Source organism: Chelonia mydas, chromosome 8 (assembly GCF_015237465.2).
Source record: "Chelonia mydas isolate rCheMyd1 chromosome 8, rCheMyd1.pri.v2, whole genome shotgun sequence".
Lineage (NCBI taxonomy): Eukaryota > Metazoa > Chordata > Testudines > Cheloniidae > Chelonia > Chelonia mydas.
This window is the reverse complement of record NC_057854.1, coordinates 21,819,627-21,838,806: the sequence shown is the minus strand read 5'-3', so window position 1 is coordinate 21,838,806 and position 19,180 is coordinate 21,819,627. Positions and strand designations below refer to the sequence as shown.

The window sequence follows — 19,180 nt, the reverse complement described above, 5'->3', positions numbered from 1 at the left end:
TTTCCAGTGCTGAGTACCAATTGAGAAGCTGCCCCTAACTGCACTGAATGCTGCAACAGATGCTGAAGATCTCTGAAAATCAGGCTCCAGCTGTCACAAGCTGGGAACCAAAAACGGAAGCACCCACAATCAGATGGCCCCCTCTGAAAGTGACTGATTTCTAAGATTACTAGCCCAGGACCATGGCTCTGCTTTCCCCCAAACAAGGTTGGCTGCCAGAAACAGGCTGCAAAGCCCCACGTGCCCCTCCCTAGCCCCATTCCCACCAAGTTGGCCATGTCAAGTGACAGAGGCCCCTTGTGATTTTGAAAGGCCACTGGCCCTTTAAGGATGGAGGGGGGGGAAACAGGTGAGGGAGGACGGGCGAGCATGCACCTTTTCCTTTTCACCCTTCCGCCTGGTTTCCGAATAGGGTTGTGCGCATGTGCACTTGCGGAAACTGACGCTGCGTGAAGAGCCGAGCTACTCATTGAATTTGAGTCAACTCCGTCTACGCATGCGCGCTGGCTCAACGTCCTCGCCTGCCCTCTTAGCTTGCACTTGCGCGTTTTGTGTCCTGTCGAACATGCGCAGTAGCTGCCCCGCCCAGTTCCCAGGGTGCCCTGCGCGGTGAAGAAGCGGCGGCCGCAGAGTGGAGGCATTTTGTGTCCGTGATAGCAGCCGCGCGATATACAAGATGGCGGCGGCTGCTGAGTGAAGTACCAGCGGCGGCGGCCGGGATCCGGCGGTGCCAGCTGCGCTTGGACCCCCAGAGCCTCCCGGTGCCACTCCCGTATCTCTGGAGCGGGCAGAGAGTGTAGTGGCGCCCGGCCGGGGAGTAAGGCAGAGCCGCGGAGGAGGACGCCCGCCGCAGGGGCCTGGCCTAAGCTGAGCGGCGGGGACCAGATTCCTCCTCCGCTGCTGCCTCCTCCCGGGCGGCGTAGAGCCCCCCCCCGGCCCGTTGTGCCAGCGTAGGGCCCCCACCTCACTTCCCCTCAGCGCCGGGAGGGCCGCGAGCCGCCCCTCACCATGGCGAGCAGCAGCGGCTCCAAGGCCGAGTTCATCGTCGGGGGTAAATACAAGCTGGTGCGGAAGATCGGGTCGGGCTCGTTCGGGGACATCTATCTGGCCATCAACATCACCAACGGGGAGGTAAGGGCGCCACGTAGCCCCGCAGGGAGCCCCGGGACTCATCCCTTCAGGGAGTCCCCGCCCCAGTGACCCTCTTCGAGCCGGCGTCTTGTCAGCACAGGGAGCCCAGGGCCCTGTGGTTGGCTTCACCAAGAGATTGGGCGACCCGCGTACCCGCTGCGGTGGTTAGGCCGCTACCAGAGGGAGGCTGGCCGGCCCTTCGCAGGAGAAACTTACCGGGTGATAGCACATCGATTCGGGGGATCTCCACTTACCCTGGGGATGGGTGGTAGAGTTAGGAACTCCCCCCCCCCCCCCCCCAATGGGGATATGTCCCTTGCCATCAGTAGCGCAGGGGACCATCTTCCCCTCCCCCAGTCATCTATTCTTTTCTGCTTTGAGGGGGCACACACTTACATGGCACTCAACATATGGTGAGACACACGGAAGGACCCCCCCCCCCCCTTACCCCCACTCTTCGGTTTTCTTCTTTTTCCTCTCTCCATCCCACATTTTTGTGAGCCAAGAAGAAACAATTCCCATCTCGATTAGTCGTATGGATCTGAAGACTAAACATTTCTAGTCCTATTTCCCTTCCAGGATGGATATTTATGCACAGATCAGCACCGTGTGGATTTTATTTGCAGAGCCTGCTGTTTCTCCATATTATGGATATTGAGCTAGTGTTGTGAGCACTAGAAAATTTTCCCAAAATTTACTGCAGCAGAGCTCTGAGTGGGAGTGGAGTGCTGTGTCCTCCTAAACCCCTGTGCTTGGTGGATGCTCTGATCCCTGTTCCCTCTCACTGCAGGAAGTGGCTGTGAAGTTGGAGTCTCAGAAGGCCAGGCATCCCCAGTTGCTGTATGAGAGCAAATTGTACAAGATTCTGCAAGGGGGAGTTGGCATCCCACACATAAGGTAAGAGTCAAGCAAGCTGTGAGACACCAGTATGGACTCTTGTCCGGTGCATCAGTTTGTGATGGGGCTCCATGGTTAGAAAAAGGGTGAGTGTTTTTACTCAGGGTTGATTTAGGAGGTGGAAAAGTGTGTATTCGGTAGAATTAGCAGGATCTCTCCAACCCAGCCTTCCCCATTCCCCCTTACTGCCCTGTAGATTTCAGCCCTTTATGCAGCAATCCCTGAGGAGGGGGAATTCCTGCAGGATTTGTGTTTGGGAGTGTAGGCTGGCTTCCGGGGAGGCAGCATTGGAAATGGCTGCTCTCTTTTGTTGTGTTTTTGTTCCAACATGTCTTCCTTCTCTGCTCAGAAAATGGCGGATGGACGTGACTAACCCTTCCCCCATCTTCTGTTGGGACATGGGACATGCTCTGGCATGTACCTCTCCCTTCCATCACATTTGTGTGTCTGGAAGGCTCAGGCCTGCAGAGAACCTCCAGGGGGAATGAAATGGCAGCCCCTTTCTGTTGCCCACAACAGATGCGTCACTGAGCCCCCTAGAGATACAGTGCCAAGATTATTCCTCCCCCTTCTATTTGCTTGTTATGCAGTCTCCGTGTTTCAGGCTAGTTATGAAAACATGTTTTAATACATCAGGGGAGGCTTAGTCAGAACTATTTTTAAATTTTCTTAGTAGTGAAGCATACTTGAGAATTGGATTAATTTACTAATACTGGTAGGTCAGCCAGGTGAGCAAGAATAAAGCAAAAACTGGTGGGTTCCCCTTACTTCAGTATAGAGATGAATGGAAATGTAACTATCTTTATACAAAAACTTTTTATAAAAAGTTGTCACTTTTCAAGAGCCTTCATTAGAAGCTTATCGCATTTAAAATTCTGTGAATTGTGTTTAACATCTGTTGTGTGGTGAGAGTGAAGAAAATCAAAGCTATGTTGTTGGAGTCAGTGGCTACATAAACAAAACTTAGGGGTTTACAAAGGATAGGGTATTAGTAATAGTTAGGATTGGAAGGATTAGATTATTATCGGGCAATTTTGATAAACATCAATTTCACAGTGTACACACAAACCAAGGAAAAAATATTTCCATCAATAATAGAAATTTACAAATAGACAAAGTAAGAAAAATGCTTCTTGAGAATGTAATTTGATTTAAAGATATTTACGTTGTATATTTTGAGGTGATGTTTTAATGATTTTGAAGCTTTAACTTTTTGAATCTCAGCGTCTGCTCTCATTAAATTATTATTGTCTGATCCCCTAAAATTTCCCGCAACTGTTAAAATTTAAATTGATAAATATAGAAAATGTTTAAAATTCAATATTAGCCATCAGTTGTAAAAAAATGAAAATTGAACTCTGACAAGCCTAGCTATAGTACATGCTGACAAGCCTAGCTATAGTACCTATTCTTTTCCTTGTTTTTATAATACGTAATGGGTATAACCCAACAGATTTTGTAGGACATTGTGACTCGCCGCTGTTATTGTAGGACATGTTTTGTAAATCTTATTGAATACTAATTTAATGCTTTCCTTCATTTAAAATAAGGACATTTGTGTGTGCCCCCAGTTATGAGCAGTAATATCCCCTGCACACATGCCATAACTATATTGCCATAGGCTGTGTTGTCCTATATATTTAAACCCTTTGTAAAATCAGTATAGTCTTATGTAAGGATAGAGCAAATATACCTGGATGAAGCAAAAAACCTCTAGCTATAAGTGTGAAATCAGAGCTGCACAGATTACGCAGTTTCAATATCCTTTTCAGTTTTAAAAATGAAAGCCTTCCATTGAAGAAATACTTGACGTGGTCTATTGAAATGCCACTACTGAAATAGTTGAACATTAAAATGATAACTTGGAAAAAGTGCCAAAGTGAACAGGTACTTAATATTTCACTACCAGTCTGAAAAAACAGGTATTTTTAGGTAAATGTAAATTGTTATTCTTTAAGTGAAAAACATACCTGTTATGCTACCAACAAATCCTTAATTTAGTATTCTTTCCATGTAGCAGAAGTGAATTACAGTTCAAAGAGATGTCGTCAGGCTTGATCAGTGATAAACAATTTATTACTGTTTTTTACAAGCTGAGATGCTGAAAGTCGACTTAAATAAGATTCTTGTATAAAGCTTACCTACTGTTTGAAGATAACAAGATTGATATCACTGAAAGAAAAAACTTGTTTTTAATATTTAGTTTTTTCTTTGTGCATTGGACAGTATTTTATATATCCCATTTCACTTTGTATATAGTGAGCAATTTCCCCTTTGCTTGTTTTAAATGTTTTTTTTCCACACAACAATAGGGAAATGAACAACTGTTTTAAAGAACAGGAAATGATGGGTAATACCACAAAAAATTGATTGGGAGATTTGGCAACTGATATGGTATCTGAAACTACTCAACTCACTACTTTTTTAAACTGAGGAAAGTTCAGGTTGAGCAATCCCTTAGATTATGTGACTGAAACAATCTCTGGTCAATTTCACTTTCAGGTTCTCACAGTGCTAGTCCTGCCATACAGTGTTCTGCAAAATGCTACCTTTCAGAACATCTGCCCTCATTCGAAATTCTTCCAGAGCACTTCTGCTGGGTTTAAATCTTGCGTGGGGGGGTGTATTCTACTTTTGGCTGGCATCCTGCTCGATGATATCTGGTGACAGTTGCAGTGAGAACCTAAAATAAAGTGCTTCTTATTTTGCGTTTTCTACTTTAACATCAGAGAAGGGCAATAACAATTTGTTCAAGAAAGTTCTTGTCCACAAACATTAAGATGATGGAATTTGATTCAGGCCAAATACTTGTTTCTGTGAATGAAGATGAATAACCTGACCATGGAATGTGTCACTAGAACACCCATCAAGGATACGTACATTGTACAAAGAATTAATTTGTAACTTTGATCCTGGTGATGTCCATAGAGTGTGCATATTGTGCTTGATTTTCCAGTATATCTCTTTAGACGCATGTGATCTGATACTCTTTAAATGCACTCTTGTCTGGAAAATGTTTGACTTTTATATTTAGTGTAGTTTTCGGTTAAATATTCTGACAGTACACCACATCAGCACTATGACAGAATGTGTGTATCTGAACAGTTGGAATAGAATTGAGTTGTGCTCTGCTGGAGGAGAATGTTAAGGAAAATTTAATCCTTTTTTTTTCTTCATAAGTCAGGCAAGCTTTAAAACTGTTATAAAACCTTACAGCTGCACTCTATTAAAGTAGTCATAGCAGGAGGCATTGTGATCCAGTGGATAGGGCACTTGACAGGGAATCGAGAGCTCATTCCTGGCTTTGCCACTGGCTTGTCGTATAACCTTGGAAATGTCACTTTATCGTTCTGTACTTCAGTTTCCCCATCTGTAAAACCGAGGTAATACTTTACAAAAGAATGCAAGATTACATTCGACAAACTGAGGAAAGGCCAGAGGAGTGCTACAGAAACAATTAAAGTTTTAGAAAACATGACCTATGAGAAAACATTGGGGGGAAAAAAAATGGGGATGTTATATCTGGAGAAGAGAAGATGGGAGGGGGGGAGGACATAAGTCTTCAAGAATGTAGAAGGTTGTTGCAAAGAGGAGGGGGATAAATTGTTCTCCTTACACACTGAGGACAGGGCAAGAAATGATGAGCTTAAATTGCAGCAAGGGAGATTTAGATTAGACGTTAGGAAAAGCTTCCTAACTGTAAGGGTAGTCAAGCACTGGAACAAATTATGTGGGGAGGTTGTGGAATCTCCGGCAGTTGGAGACTTTTTTAAGAACAGGTTAGTCAAACATATTGGGGTGGGCAGACTATGGCCTCGGGACCGCATCTGGCCCTTCAGATGTTTTAATCCGGCCCTTGAGCTCCTGGCGGGGAGCGGGATCCAGGGCTTGCCCCGCTCCATGCGTGCTGTGGCTCCGTGCGTCTCCCGGAAACAGCAACATGTTCGCCCTCCGTCTCCTACGCATGGGGCAGCCAGAGAGCTCTGCTAGTTGCTCCCACCCCAAGCACCAGCCCCGCAGCTCCCGTTGGCTGGCAACCGCAGTCAATGGGAGCTGCAGGGGTGGCGCTTGTGGACGGAGCAGCGTGCCGAGCCGCTTGGCCGCGCCTCCGCGAAGGAGCCAGAGGGGAGATGTACCGCTGCTTCTGGGAGCTGCTTGTGGTAAGCGCTGCTCGGAGCCTGCACCCCTGACCCCCTCCATCATCCCTTCCCTAGCCCTGATTTCCTTCCGAACCCCTCAGTCCCACTGTCCTGGACCCCAGAGCCTGCACCACCAGCCAGAGCCCTCACTCCCCCACCTGCACCCCAACCCCCTGCTCCAGCCCGGAGCCCCCTCCAGCACCCTGAACTCCTCATTTCTGGCCCCACCCCAGGGCCCGCACCCCAATCCCAATTTTGTGAGCATTCGTGGCTCGCTATACAATTTCCATGCCCAGATGTGGCCCTCGGGCCAAAAAAGTTTGCCCACCCGGTCTAGATAATACTTGGTCCTGCCTCAGTGCAGCAGCCTGGACTAGATAACCTATCGAGGTCCCTTCCAGTCCTGTGTTTCTATGAATCAGTGTTGAGACCTGTGTATAAAAAACACTAGATAAGACCTTTGTTATGCTTATACAAGAAATAAAATGGTACGTCTGAGTTACTAATGTAAAGACTGTGCAGGCTAGTTTCTGAAAAACATGTTGGGCTTTCTTAGGCCTAGCCTACAGTAGAAAATTCGGTTGATTTAACTGTGTCCATTGGGGTGAAAAATCCAAACCCTGGAGCGGCATTGTTAAGCCAACCTATGTGCCTGTGTAGACAGCTAGGTTGATGGAAAAATTCTTCTTTTGACCTACCTACCACCTGGGGTGGTGGACTACCTGTATTGACAGGAGAACCCTTCCTGTTGCCGTAGGTAATGTTACACTGAAGTGCTACACTTAAGTGTAGATAAACCCTACATAGATCAAAGCAGTAAACACGGAAGTGCAGTTATTAATACTTTTGCAATAAGAGGAAGTCTCTGTTTAATATTCAACTCTCTTGCACCTTAGATGCAAGCGCAGAAACATGCTTAGATACATCCAGTAAAACCAAGATGACTAGACTTGGTCTTCCAGATATGTTAAGATAAATTAGCAAAAAAAAACCCCTTACATGCGTTCATAATGTATAAAGAAGCAAAAGGGCAAAATCCAATTTTAAAATACATTTTTGAATGTCACCTCAAAGAGCTGAGAAAGCTGACAGTACATGAATCCTCAGCCATCACTATAAACAGGACAGGTTGGAGATTTTGCAATCCTTATGTTTAAGATAAAAAAAACAGTCAGATTTGGGCAGGAAAGGTTTTGCTTTATGGTGTAAAAGAAATCTTGAAAAAAGGGCACAGCTGTTATTCCATACTCCCACCATGCAGACCCCTTCAAATTCTTAAGAATTTGAAACTAGTTCAGAGTGCAAGGAACTATATAAATGCGCTAGTAGTTAAACAGTGTAATGTGTGTTATTTACATTTATTGTGCAACATGAATTTCATTTTTGGTTGACAGAACTTGAATCAAGGTCACACTTCTTTAACTGATTTTGTGCCCTAAAGCAGCTCTGATGGACTGAATGAAATGAAAAGGCCACATTCTTCTGGCAGGTTTATCCAGATGGTTCTAGGGCATTGTCAGTCTGCTTCTTGTACTGGCAGTGCATTTTCATCTGTTACTTTCTTGTTTAATTGATCACATTAATTTGGGGTATTTGAGTTTGTACCAGATTCCTTGGTTCTGGCTGGCTGTATATTTGGCTGGTGACTTGTTCTGAACTTTTTCTTATATTAATTTATTGTGACTTAAATGTCTTTCAAGATGCACCCTCTACATATTTTTAAATAGGTTTTCTTTGGGTAGAGATTTTTCTTGAGGATTAGTTGTTCAGATGAATTGACAGGATCTGGCTGTATTTGGAATCGATGAGGTATCTGCTCCTTGGTTACAGCCAATCATGTGTAACATGTTAAATGTTGCATTTATTGAGGGCAGAACTAAGGCTGTGGCTACATGAGGAAGCCATTGCTCTTGTGTAGATAAGGCATAATAACATACATGGATAGGTGATAATTAATGGCACTGAAAATATACAATTGGTTCTTTGAATTCCAAGGGTACTGAAAAAATATGTATTGTGTATATCATAGCTTTCCTTCCACCCAGCTTAATGTTCAAACCTGTCGTATATTGTACAGGTGTTGAGGCATGTTTATGCCAATTTTCATATTCCTTGTTGCAGGGGGAGTGGAAGGAGAAGGTTGAAGCTTCTTACCGCTTCCCACCATCTTCATGGAAAGCAAATTCTAGAAGACTGTTATGATTAACCTTATTCTCCTGATATGACCTACCAGTTTAGAGAAGTCTGCACTGTGTTCTCACTGTAGGAGTCTTAATACCCCACTAAGCATATGAAGCTGACTAAAGTGACATTTTAATTTAGTCGTAAGTAGAATCACACCATTGTATGGAGCTATTCAAATTTAACATTTAGCATGGGTCCTTCCTAACTCATAAAATGAGTAAAACCTACTCTGGCATTAAGCCTTAAGAGTGCAATATGTGTAGTGATGTAAAGGACATTGGAAATGTATTAATTTAAAACCATTCAAATTTATAAATATTATAGCTTATGATAAAGCACCCTTCAAACAGGGTGTCCTGAAACATCTTAAAAATGTTCAAGGGTCTTTTGGCTTTAGTGTTCACTAGTATCTCCCATAATAATGGACTATTCAGGGAAACGGTGAAACTGAGTTACATAAAGTGCTGTTAAATGCACAAACTAAATTGAAAAAATAGTTACTTAATAGTAATCCTAGAGTTTTATTAATAATAGTACATGAATAATTTTCAGACATCTTTTCAAGTGAATGTCCCTTTAAGCAGTGTTTTATACAAGTTAAATATTTTAATCGGTGAGGATGCATTCTCAGCTTGGAACTGCTTATAAGACAGGGCTTGAAAAACAGACCTGCTAGCCAGATACTAATATGAGACATGGAGAGGGCACAACTATAACTTCCACTGGCAGCGCTCTGGTGAGAAAAATCCATTTTTGTGAGCTGCTGGAACGAGGGAGGGTCCTGTCAATGGATTCTGTTTCATATTTGTAGGCGTGTATGACTCCACTGCCATTTTTTTTCTCTTCCATTAGCTGATGCTTTTTTTTTGTGGCAGAGCCTTTTGGCTGACAAGGAGGGTAATCTCTTCTATTGAATAGGGATAGCTTCAGTCTTTTTTAGATCTTCTCTTATACTTGTTTCTGTCTGCTTCTGCTCACACCTTTATCTAGCAGAAGCAGATACCAAGGTAGCCAACGGTTTTGTCAGTTTCAATATATGTGGCATCCTGTATGCAGTAATTAAACTCACCAGTTTTGTCAGTTTTCATCCTGCTTGGGAAAGCTGAGCGGCACTAGAGCAATATAAAGACTTGGGATGAAAGCACTCCATGGGTTTCTCCTTATATTGGAGGATTACCTTTGCAACCAAAAAGGCAGGAAGGTTTAATTTCTGTAGAAACATACATAGAAACAATTTACCAGGTGTAGATTTTCTGCCTTTAGCAGTTAGTAAAATAGCAAGTCAATCACTTAGAAGTGCATATTCAGCATGGAGAATTCTAGTCAATTTAAACCATCAGGTTGCATGGTATTTATGGGAATGAGTTGCACTAGCATACTTCAAATATTTGAAATGTCTTAGCTGTGCAAAACAGTCACAATATTTTATTTATAGTAACTCTTTAACTTTCCTATAGAGTTTAGTTGCCACTTCTTAATTTAGTACTTGGGTGGCCTAATTTATAACTAATGTTAGTTGCCACAGTGAGTGATATCTGCTAAATATTTCACTTGACTGTACCAGTTATCCCATATTATGTTAATTGCATTTGTATTCCTGACTCTTAGTTGGTCAACAATTAACAATTGTTTTTCCAGCTTTATGGAAGAGAACATACAAGTCAATATGGAGAAGCTAACACATCGGTAAATTGTAAAATACTTAGGCAGTTCAGTCTCCAATATCTCAGGGTGACGGGCTCTATTTTTCTTATATACACTCTGTGCATTACATTATTGTTGTCTCTGGAGAGGTTGAATTAGCAAGTGTAAAGAATCCAAACTTTTGGTACATTGGCATACTTGTTTGCCGTGAAATTTTCCTCCCTCTTTAATAGTTGAGAAGTGACTGCCATAATGAAACTGAATATTTGAAACGGAAAGATGTTAAAGAACCATTGCTTGGTGCCAGTCAGAATAATTGTAGGCTAAAGCAGTACAGGATACTGACAAAACATAGGGAACCAAGACAAATAAATGTGTGTAATGTCCTGGTAGAGGTATGAAATCCATATGCATAAGTTGTGCTGGATGTCAATAAGTTATCACTGATATTTTCAAGTAGTCCGTTTCATTAGATGTAGTCTGAGATAAAACGAATTTCTATTTGAGTAAACAAGATCTAAAGCTGTAGTGATATGTTTGAACTTTAGTTAACTTAATATCTACAATTTATAACAGCTTTGTTTGCATTTCCTCATGCACTCAAATGCACAATTGTGCTTCTTGTGTCTAAGACTGCTAACATGGCTACTTTCTGCTTCAGTTTTATTGTATTTAGTAACATGATGTACTTCATAACTGTCACTAAGAATGCCTTTGAGATTGCTTTGAGACCTTTATGCCAGTGTTTGAGTTCTAAGTTTGTGCCCCAGTTAAGGGCAGATCTGTATGTTTGAGAACTCTTAGATGGGTATTTATCTGAAGATGTAATGGCTTTTTCTGCTCCTTGAAGTTATGTGAATGCTGTTTATACTTGCCTAATGATTTGGAATTTAGCTCTTAACTGCTATTTTGTTGAACGGTGGAAGTGGTACAACATGATCTGAAATCAGGCCTAGAATTTCACTGGCTGTTTGGCTAACATAGAAACAAGTGGTTTCATCTACTTCTGCTCCAAAACGTGGCTTTCGTCCTTCTCCCTCTGTTAAATACTCTAGTGAGTTCTTCCTCACACAAGATTGAATGTACAGTCTACTTTAGGAGGTAACATTTGACCATAAAGTTACTGCTTTGATAATTGAACAGAATTGTTTTTTGTTAGTAAACTTGCTATTGTGACATCTGGTTTCTCAAGATGTTCTACATATTAATTTGTCACTGGCCGTATTCTTGTAACATGTATTCACTAACATCAGGGTTTCGAAAATGAAAAGTTCCAAAATGTACGTTATAGCTAGGGCCCTACCAAATTCACTGCTGTGAAAAACACGTCACTGACTCTGAAATCTGGTCTCTTGTATGTTTTTACCTTATACTATACAGAATTCATGAGAGAGACCAGCATTTCTCAAACTGGGGGTCCCCACCCAAAAGGAGGTTGTGGGGGGCGGGTGTCATAAGGTTATTGTAAGGGGGTTGCGGCATTGCCACCCTTACTTCTGTGCTGCCTTCAGAGCTGGCTTGCCGGAGAGACGGTCCCAGCTCTGAAAGCAGTGCAGAAGTAAGTAGGGTGACCAGATAGCAAGTGTGAAAAATCTGGCAGAGTGGGGGTAATAGGAGCCCATATAAGACAGCCCTAAATATTGGGACATCTGGTCACCCTAGAAGTAAGGGTGGCAACCTAACCGTCAGAAGAGTGAAGTTTTGGAATAGCCTTCCAAGGAAAGCAGTGGGGGCAAAAGATCTATCTGGCTTTAAGATTAAACTTGATAAGTTTATGGAGGAGATGATATGATGGGATAACATGGTTTTGGTAATTAAATATTCATGGTAAATAGGCCTAATGGCCTGTGATGCGATGTTAGATGGGGTGGGATCTGAGTTACTCAGGAAAGAATTTTCTGTAGTATCTGGCTGGTGATTCTTGCCCATATGCTCAGGGTTTAGCTGATCGCCATATTTGGGGTCGGGAAGGAATTTTCCTACAGGGCAGATTGGAAGAGGCCCTGGAGGTTTTTTTGCCTTCCTCTGTAGCATGGGGCACGGGTCACTTGCTGGAGGATTCTCTGCTCCTTGAAGTCTTTAAACCACGATTTGAGGACTTCAATAGCTCAGACATAGGTGAGAGGTTTTCGCAGGAGTGGGTGGGTGAAATTCTGTGGCCTGCGTTGTGCAGGAGGTCAGACTAGATGATCATAATGGTCCCTTCTGACCTTAGTATCTATGAATACTGTGACCCCCTTACAATAACCTTGCAAACCCCCAGCCCCTCCTCCCCCCGTTTTGGGTCAGGACTCCTACAGTTACAACACTTAAAATCTGAAATTTCACAATATCTGAAATCATGAAATTAACAATTTTTAAAATGCCATCACTGTGAAATTGACCAAAATGGACCATGAATTTGGTAGGGCCCTAGTTGTAGCCAACTTAAAAGCAGTTGCTGTTTAAAGGATGATGCCTTGGTGGAACTAAGTACAGTAATTGTGTACCTACCACTGTGGTATCAACACTTTCATTTGCTTTCCTCAAGGTTAGTCATTAAAGAAATAAAAACCATGGGTTTGCTGAGTAAGCACTAAGGTGAATCATGTGACTTGGCATAATGCCTGCTTGCCCATCTGGGAGCTGCAAACCAAATAGTTTCTCACACCACAGTATCACATGACTGAATTCCCCAGCATAGTGACACAGACATTGAAACACAGGAGGTTACAAACAAGTTTTCCAACTCTGCTTATGTATGTTACATTGCTTTACTGTAGTAAAAATGTGCTAATGCACATATATGACTGGAAGGTTTGTATATTTTTGCAAGTCTTTGATGCCATGTAAGGCTTTTTAATTTGAAAGTTTGTCTTTTTAATCAGTACCTTTTGAATAGTTCATTTTAATGAATATGAAATTTTCAGCCCGTTGGAAAGTAGGGATGTGTGCAGGGATGCATACAGTTGTAAATCTAACTGACTACTGCCCCAGCTCTGCAGGCCTAAAACTCTCAATGCTACCTCAATTTCTGATCGCCCAGATTTCTTATCCCTATAAACAAGGTGTACTTTACTAACTTGAGTGCAGCCTATATCTAGGGTTGGCAGAATTTAATTTTTCTTTTTTGATTATTTTGACTGATAATATCAGTATTTGTGTTTAAGTGTTAGATTTTTATCAATTTAAATTTTTCAGTTGTGGAAAGCTGTTTGCGGAACAAGACAATGGGGAGGTCAGACAGTAATTGTTTAACAGTAGACGTTGATTCAAAAAGTTAAAGCTTTATAACTGTTAAAATGCAAATTGTCAGCATCACATCAAAATATACAAAGTAAATATCCTTAAAGCAAACTAAGTTCTCAAGCATCATTTTTCTTTCTTTGCCTATCTGTAAATTTTGATTATCATTGATAAACATATATTTTCATTAGTTTGTGTGTGTACGGTGAAATCACCATTTATTGACACTTACTGATTAAAAATCTGATCATTCCAAGACTACCAGTAAATCCGTAGCCATGTCCTGAAGTAACATGACTGTTTAGCTAAATGTAAGTATACTTTCCAAGGGTTTGCTTGTGAGAGCCAAGTTTCTGCATTCTTTACTATTAGTTTCCAATAGTAGCAGCTACCAAACAAACCTTGAATGGACAAGATGTAGCCTCACTTCTTAATCCAGTTTTTCCTGGAAACATCACAGGAAAATGAAGTCGTTGATTTGCAGTGTTTAGCAAAGCCAAACACTGAATATTTCAGATCTCCTTTACCAAACCTTTCAAATTAACTGGTTATGTGAATCAACAGGAATTATTTCTGACATGTTACAATTTAAGAAATGAAAGTGGTGGTGAAATACTACAGCATTTTCCAACATAAATTCCTTTTAGAAAGTTGTTGCAGAACTAGCTTTGCTTTAGACCATGGAGACTAAATATTAAAAGCCTGTTAAGAACCCTTGATAAATACTGAAATCATTTATTTTAGAATCGGTTATGAGGACAGGGTTTTTTTCTGTGGTTTTTAAAAAATCCCCCCCAAAAATCTGCCTCTTGTGTATTCTAGAATGCCTGCATATGACCCATAAAGGACATAATCCACCCAAAACATAGTTTGTTTTGGTGGGAGGGAGAATATGTTGAGATGTTAGCAAAAATCTAAAACTAGACTGTAGTCTGGGTTAATGATCCTAGTCCACTTCTTGATAACTGTCTATTTAAAAACAAAATCTATGCCTTGTTAGAAAAAATCCTATATCTTCCAACAATTCATGGACCTCACTGAGATATGCCTGCACGTTTTGTTTGGGGTCAGTTACCTTTTTATTTTTGATAGCAGGAATTGAGCATATTGCTTCCTTGCTTTGTATAATCCGTAATTTAACTTAAATAAAAACATGGCTGAAATTAGCATTCAGTTTCTACATTTGAGGTAAACCTAAGCACTTAGTGAAACATGTTTGGGCAGAAGCGAGGTGGAGCTATCCTAGTGAATCATCTATTTGCTCATACAATGTATGAGCGTTGGATGGAGGGATTGAAATGATTTTCAAAGCAAGTAGGAAGCAACTTCTCTGGAAAGTCTACGCAAACGCTTGATACCTCTAAATATACATCCCAAAACACACTGACCTCTTATGTCTTATGTTGAATTAAGCAGCTTTTTTAGTTCTAAACTAGTTCATCAGCTCCATCGTTAATGTGCTCATTTCCTGTGTTAAGTTTTAAATAATAGAAATGTGGGGTTGGAAGGGATCTTGAGAGGTCATCTAATACAGCCCTCCTGTGCTGAGTCAGGGCCAAGAACACCTATATCCGAGGTGTTTTTAAATCACATCCCACCTTAGCATTGTTTTTCCTGGACTTGTCCCTCCCTACCCCCTAAAATTTGCTTTTGAATGAGAGGCAAGCATCAGGATGCAATGCCACAGTACCCCCTACATTTACTATAATTACTGAACTATTAGAAGGTTTGTCACACCCCTTAAAAGTTGGACCCCCTCCCCAGGTTGAGATGATCGGTCCTAGACCATCTCTGATACGTTTGTCTAACCTGTGCTTAAAAACCTACAGTGATGAGATTTGTTTAAAAACACTTGGATTGCAGGATGATGCATATATTTTCAGTATGCTTCACTGTTATTTGACATAAAAGGAATGTGGACTCTGAAATTCCAGGTTCTGAAGGGAATATTCACAAGTGGCTTCAGACCTTTCTGTCCTGACCTCTCCAGCCTGTTCGTGTCTAGTCTCTGCCCCCTTAGCTCCTCATCCCTTTGCATTCCAGTCAAGTTGTTCCCCCTTCTCCTTCTTAGGTCCCAGCAGGGGGAGTGTGAGAAACTCAGTTCCCAATGCATGTTGTGACAGTGGCTCTTGCCAGGTGGAAGGAGCAATAGCAGGAAAGTCTGTTCTACCCCTGCAGCATGCCCATTAGAGAGAATCTTTGGAGAATGTAGCTGCCAAACTAGGTGCTGAGACTTTCAGAAGCTCATAACTTGGCCAAATTTCAGTTGCTTATAACTTTACCAAAATGTAACTGTTTGGGTTGAAAATGGTCTTACAATGGACAGTGTTGGGTAACCTTGTCTGTTTTAGACTGTGCAGGTAACAATACCTATAATGCACACAAAATATAGTACTTTTTGAAAGGGAAACTGGAACCTAAAAGCTTCTTACAGTGGTCTTGACTGTTTTATGTGTTCTGTCAAAGGCAAAAACTGACTCGCTACTTCAAAAACTAGTAGATTAGCATCTATAGGGCATTGCATAACTACTGTATAGTGCTGGCTATGGTGCTGTCTGGGTTTCTTCTGGTCCTACTTTCTGTCCTGAAGTAGGTGAAAAAATTTGACATCAAGAACTCTACTTAAAGTTTAGAAAGTGGACCCGTCCAAGAGTTCCAGTAAAGAATTTAAGGTCTGATGCAGGGGTCGGGAACCTATGGCACGCGTGCCAATTTTTAATGGCACGCTGCTGCTAACCGGGTCCCAGCTGCTGGCCCCACTCAGCCCGCTGCCGAACCCAGGCCAGCAGCTGGCTGAGGTGGGCTGGCGGCCGGGAGCCTGGCAGGAAGCAGTGTGCCATTAAAAATCCTGCCCGCCCCGGCCTGCTCTTCTCCGCCCCCCTGCAGGGGCAGAGTGAAGAAGCTTGGTCCTGCCGGCTGCAGGGCAGGCAAAGTCCCCCCTCTTCTGCCGGTGTGCTGGGTTCCTGCCCCTCCTCCTCTCCCTCCCTGCCGCTGATCAGCTGATGGCCCTTGCGAGGGAGAGGGAGAAGCTGAGCCGGGAGCCGCAGTGTGCTTGCTGCTCCAGGGAGGAGGTGGAGAAGAGGTGGCAACGTGGCCTTGGGGAAAAGGGGTGGAATCGGGACATATCACCTCCAGCCCCTGCCATGAGCTGCTCTGGGCAGAGGGCTGGGAGCACCCCCAGCCCTCTGCCCTGACCCCTAAACCCCCCAATCCCTGCCCTGACTGCTGCAGCCCCCACACATACCTAGCCCCTCCCACACCCCATGCCCTGACTCTTGCGCCCCCACATTCCCACCACCACCCCGAGCACCAAACGGGAGCTCCTGCAACCCCCGCCCCCCCCCCCCCACAAACACATTCCCACCTGCACCCCTAGCACCCAATGAGAGCTGCCCTGGTAAGCAGTCCACACCCAAACCTCCTGCCCCAACCTTGAGCCCCCTCCCTCATTCTAGCTCATGGCCAGACCCTACACCCCAACCCCCAGCCTGCTCCTTCACCCCCAGCCCTGTGCTCAGTGCACTCCCACCCACAGCTCAGTGCAGAGAGAGAGGAAGAGAATGGGCTAGAACCAGGGAGAAGGTAGTACCCACTCTATGTGGGCAGGGCCAGGATCCCAGACCAGCAGCGGGCTGAGTGGGGCCGGCAGCCGGGACCCTGGCTGGCAGGAGCCGGCGGACGGAACCCCAGACCGGCAGTGGGCTGAGCCTCTCAGACCACTGCCAGTCTGGGGTTCTGGCTGCCGGCCCCTTGCCAGCCAGGGTCCTGGCCGCAGGCCCCACTCAGCCTGCTGCTGGCCTAGGTGAACGGAACCCCAGGTTGGCAGCGGGCTGAGCAGGCCAGCAGCATAAGATCTATATTTTAATTTAATTTTTTAAATGAAGTGTCTTAAATGTTTTGAAAACCTTGTTTACTTTACCTATGGCAATAGTTTAGTTATATAATATATAGGCTTATAGAGAGAGACCTTCTAAAAAACATTTAAAATGTATTACTGGCACGTGAAACCTTAAATTTAAGGGAATAAATGAAGACTGCACACCACTTCTGAAAGGTTGCTGACCTCTGGTCTAATGGCTAATTGAGCTTTTTACTATATCTTCATAAGACCATCATGAATAACTGGTTCAGAAGCTTCTATGCCAAAGAACAGATAGACTCAGAGTGCCTGGAATTGTTGTACCACTAAAGGATTCTTTGAAAAGTAATTTCAAGTTTCATTATAAGACAAGATAGTTGGTCCCAAGCCAAACTGATCTCTCCTTCATGTCAGTCCAGTTGTTCACTGCTCAGGAGTGCCTTTGCTCTGCTTTAAACTTTATGGTGTAATGTGTCTAGGTAACATGCCAAATTTGAGTGATTTGCCTAGGTAATATAGGTGGTTCATTATTATTAGGATGCCAGCTTGTATAGGCTTAGTGGTTGGCATACTCAGTAATTTGTACATTGAATCCAGTAGCCTGTAGTTGATCTAGAGCTTACCTTCCATACATCCAGTATTGACTTAGACCTGTGTTCATTGTGAATCAACCACATCCCGTAGTAAAGTATTCCAGTGGCTAATTACTTTCATTATAACAAATTTGTGCCTTATATCACAACTGATTTTTTTTGTAAAGTCAGCATCCAACCATTAGATTTCTTTATGAAGTCTCTAGACCAAGGGTTCTTAAACTTCATTTCACCACGACCCACTTCTGACAAAAATTGCTACATGAACCCAGGTGGGGGAACTGAAGCCGAAGCCTGAGCCCTGCTGCCCTGGGCAGGGGGGCCAGGACCAAAGCCAGAGCTCCGCTGCTCTTGAGGGAGGGCAGGGGGAGTCAATGCCTAATCCCTTCAGCTTCAGCCCCAGGCAGGCGGCATGTAACCTGAAGCTACCCCCACACACACTCGGGGCTGGAGTGCTTGAACTTCAGCCCTGGGCCCCAGCAAGACTAATGCCAGTCCTTGGCAACCCCATTAAAACGGGGTCTTGACCCACTTTGTGGTCCCGACCCACAGTTTGAGAACTGCTGCTCTAGACTAAAGAGCCTCTTACATCTTCTCCCTGTGTATGTATTTTAAGAATGTGATCAGTTTGTCTTTCAACCTTCTGTTCCATAAACTATAAATTACACTTCCAACCTCACTGTATGGCATGTTTTTCTGATGTTGAATCATTCTTGTGGCTCCTGTTTAAGTCCTTTCAAAGTGTTGACACCTGCCTGGTGGTGGTCTCATCAGTGTCGTATACAGTGCCTCCTTAATCCTCCTATTCATGTTGGCCCTCTTTAGCTGTAGCATCACACTGGTAGCCTGTATTCAGTTGGTTACCTACCACAACCCCTAAAGTCCTCTTCAGACTCTGCTTCCCAGGATATAGACCCCAGCCTGTCAGCATGGCCTGTACTTGGTTCCTAGATGTAGGACCATGCATTTGGCTGTACTGAAACACATGATCTGGGTTGATGGAGTCAATATTGATGAGGACAGATCAATCTGTGATAACTTACTTTCCTAGAGTCCTCTCCTTAAGTGGGTATTTGCTACAGGAGTTATACAGACATATGGTAGTTGGGGCTTAAGTCAGAACTTGATCAAGTCCTCTGTTCACCTACCTTTATTTTGGGGGTATTTATTATTAATGCTATGGCAAGGGCCATATTAGTCAGATCCCAGAAAAGTTAATCTTATTTTCTTCGCTTTGTATGACTGAAGTTTCCAGTGTCTGACTGTTTGTCCATTGAAAGACCTAGGTACAAAGTTCCAGTAGTCAAGTCTGAAGGTCCCAAAAGTACGATTACTGTGGCTAGGTCCATCTTTGAGAAGATGAGGTGCAACCTCTGGCTAGTCAATGGCAGAGGGTTTTTGTCACGACCATTTTGTCAAGCACTAATGAGCAAGGAGGACATATGTGCTGTAAACTGCTGAATCCTGATAAGAACCTTTTAAAGCATGTCCCTCTTCCTGACTTTCAT

At 43.3% G+C, this 19,180-nt stretch overlaps 1 protein-coding gene across 9 annotated transcripts in view; it reads left to right on the top strand.

Annotated features, from left to right (window-relative positions):
- The first annotated feature begins 487 nt into the window (after window positions 1–487).
- CSNK1A1 (casein kinase 1 alpha 1) overlaps window positions 488–19,180 on the top strand; it is a 51,571-nt gene continuing 32,878 nt past the window's right edge. For 4 of the 9 annotated variants that reach the window (XM_027824732.3, XM_037907553.2, XM_037907550.2 and 1 more), the window contains exons 1-2: window positions 550–1,131; window positions 1,922–2,028. In XM_027824732.3, the coding sequence (XP_027680533.1) occupies window positions 1,009–1,131; window positions 1,922–2,028 (230 nt within the window). In that variant the 5' untranslated portion in view covers window positions 550–1,008. Of the gene's footprint in view, window positions 1,132–1,921; window positions 2,029–19,180 lie in introns of all 9 variants that reach the window. The other 5 variants (XM_043552985.1, XM_037907554.2, XM_043552986.1 and 2 more) reach the window with 4 other exon arrangements.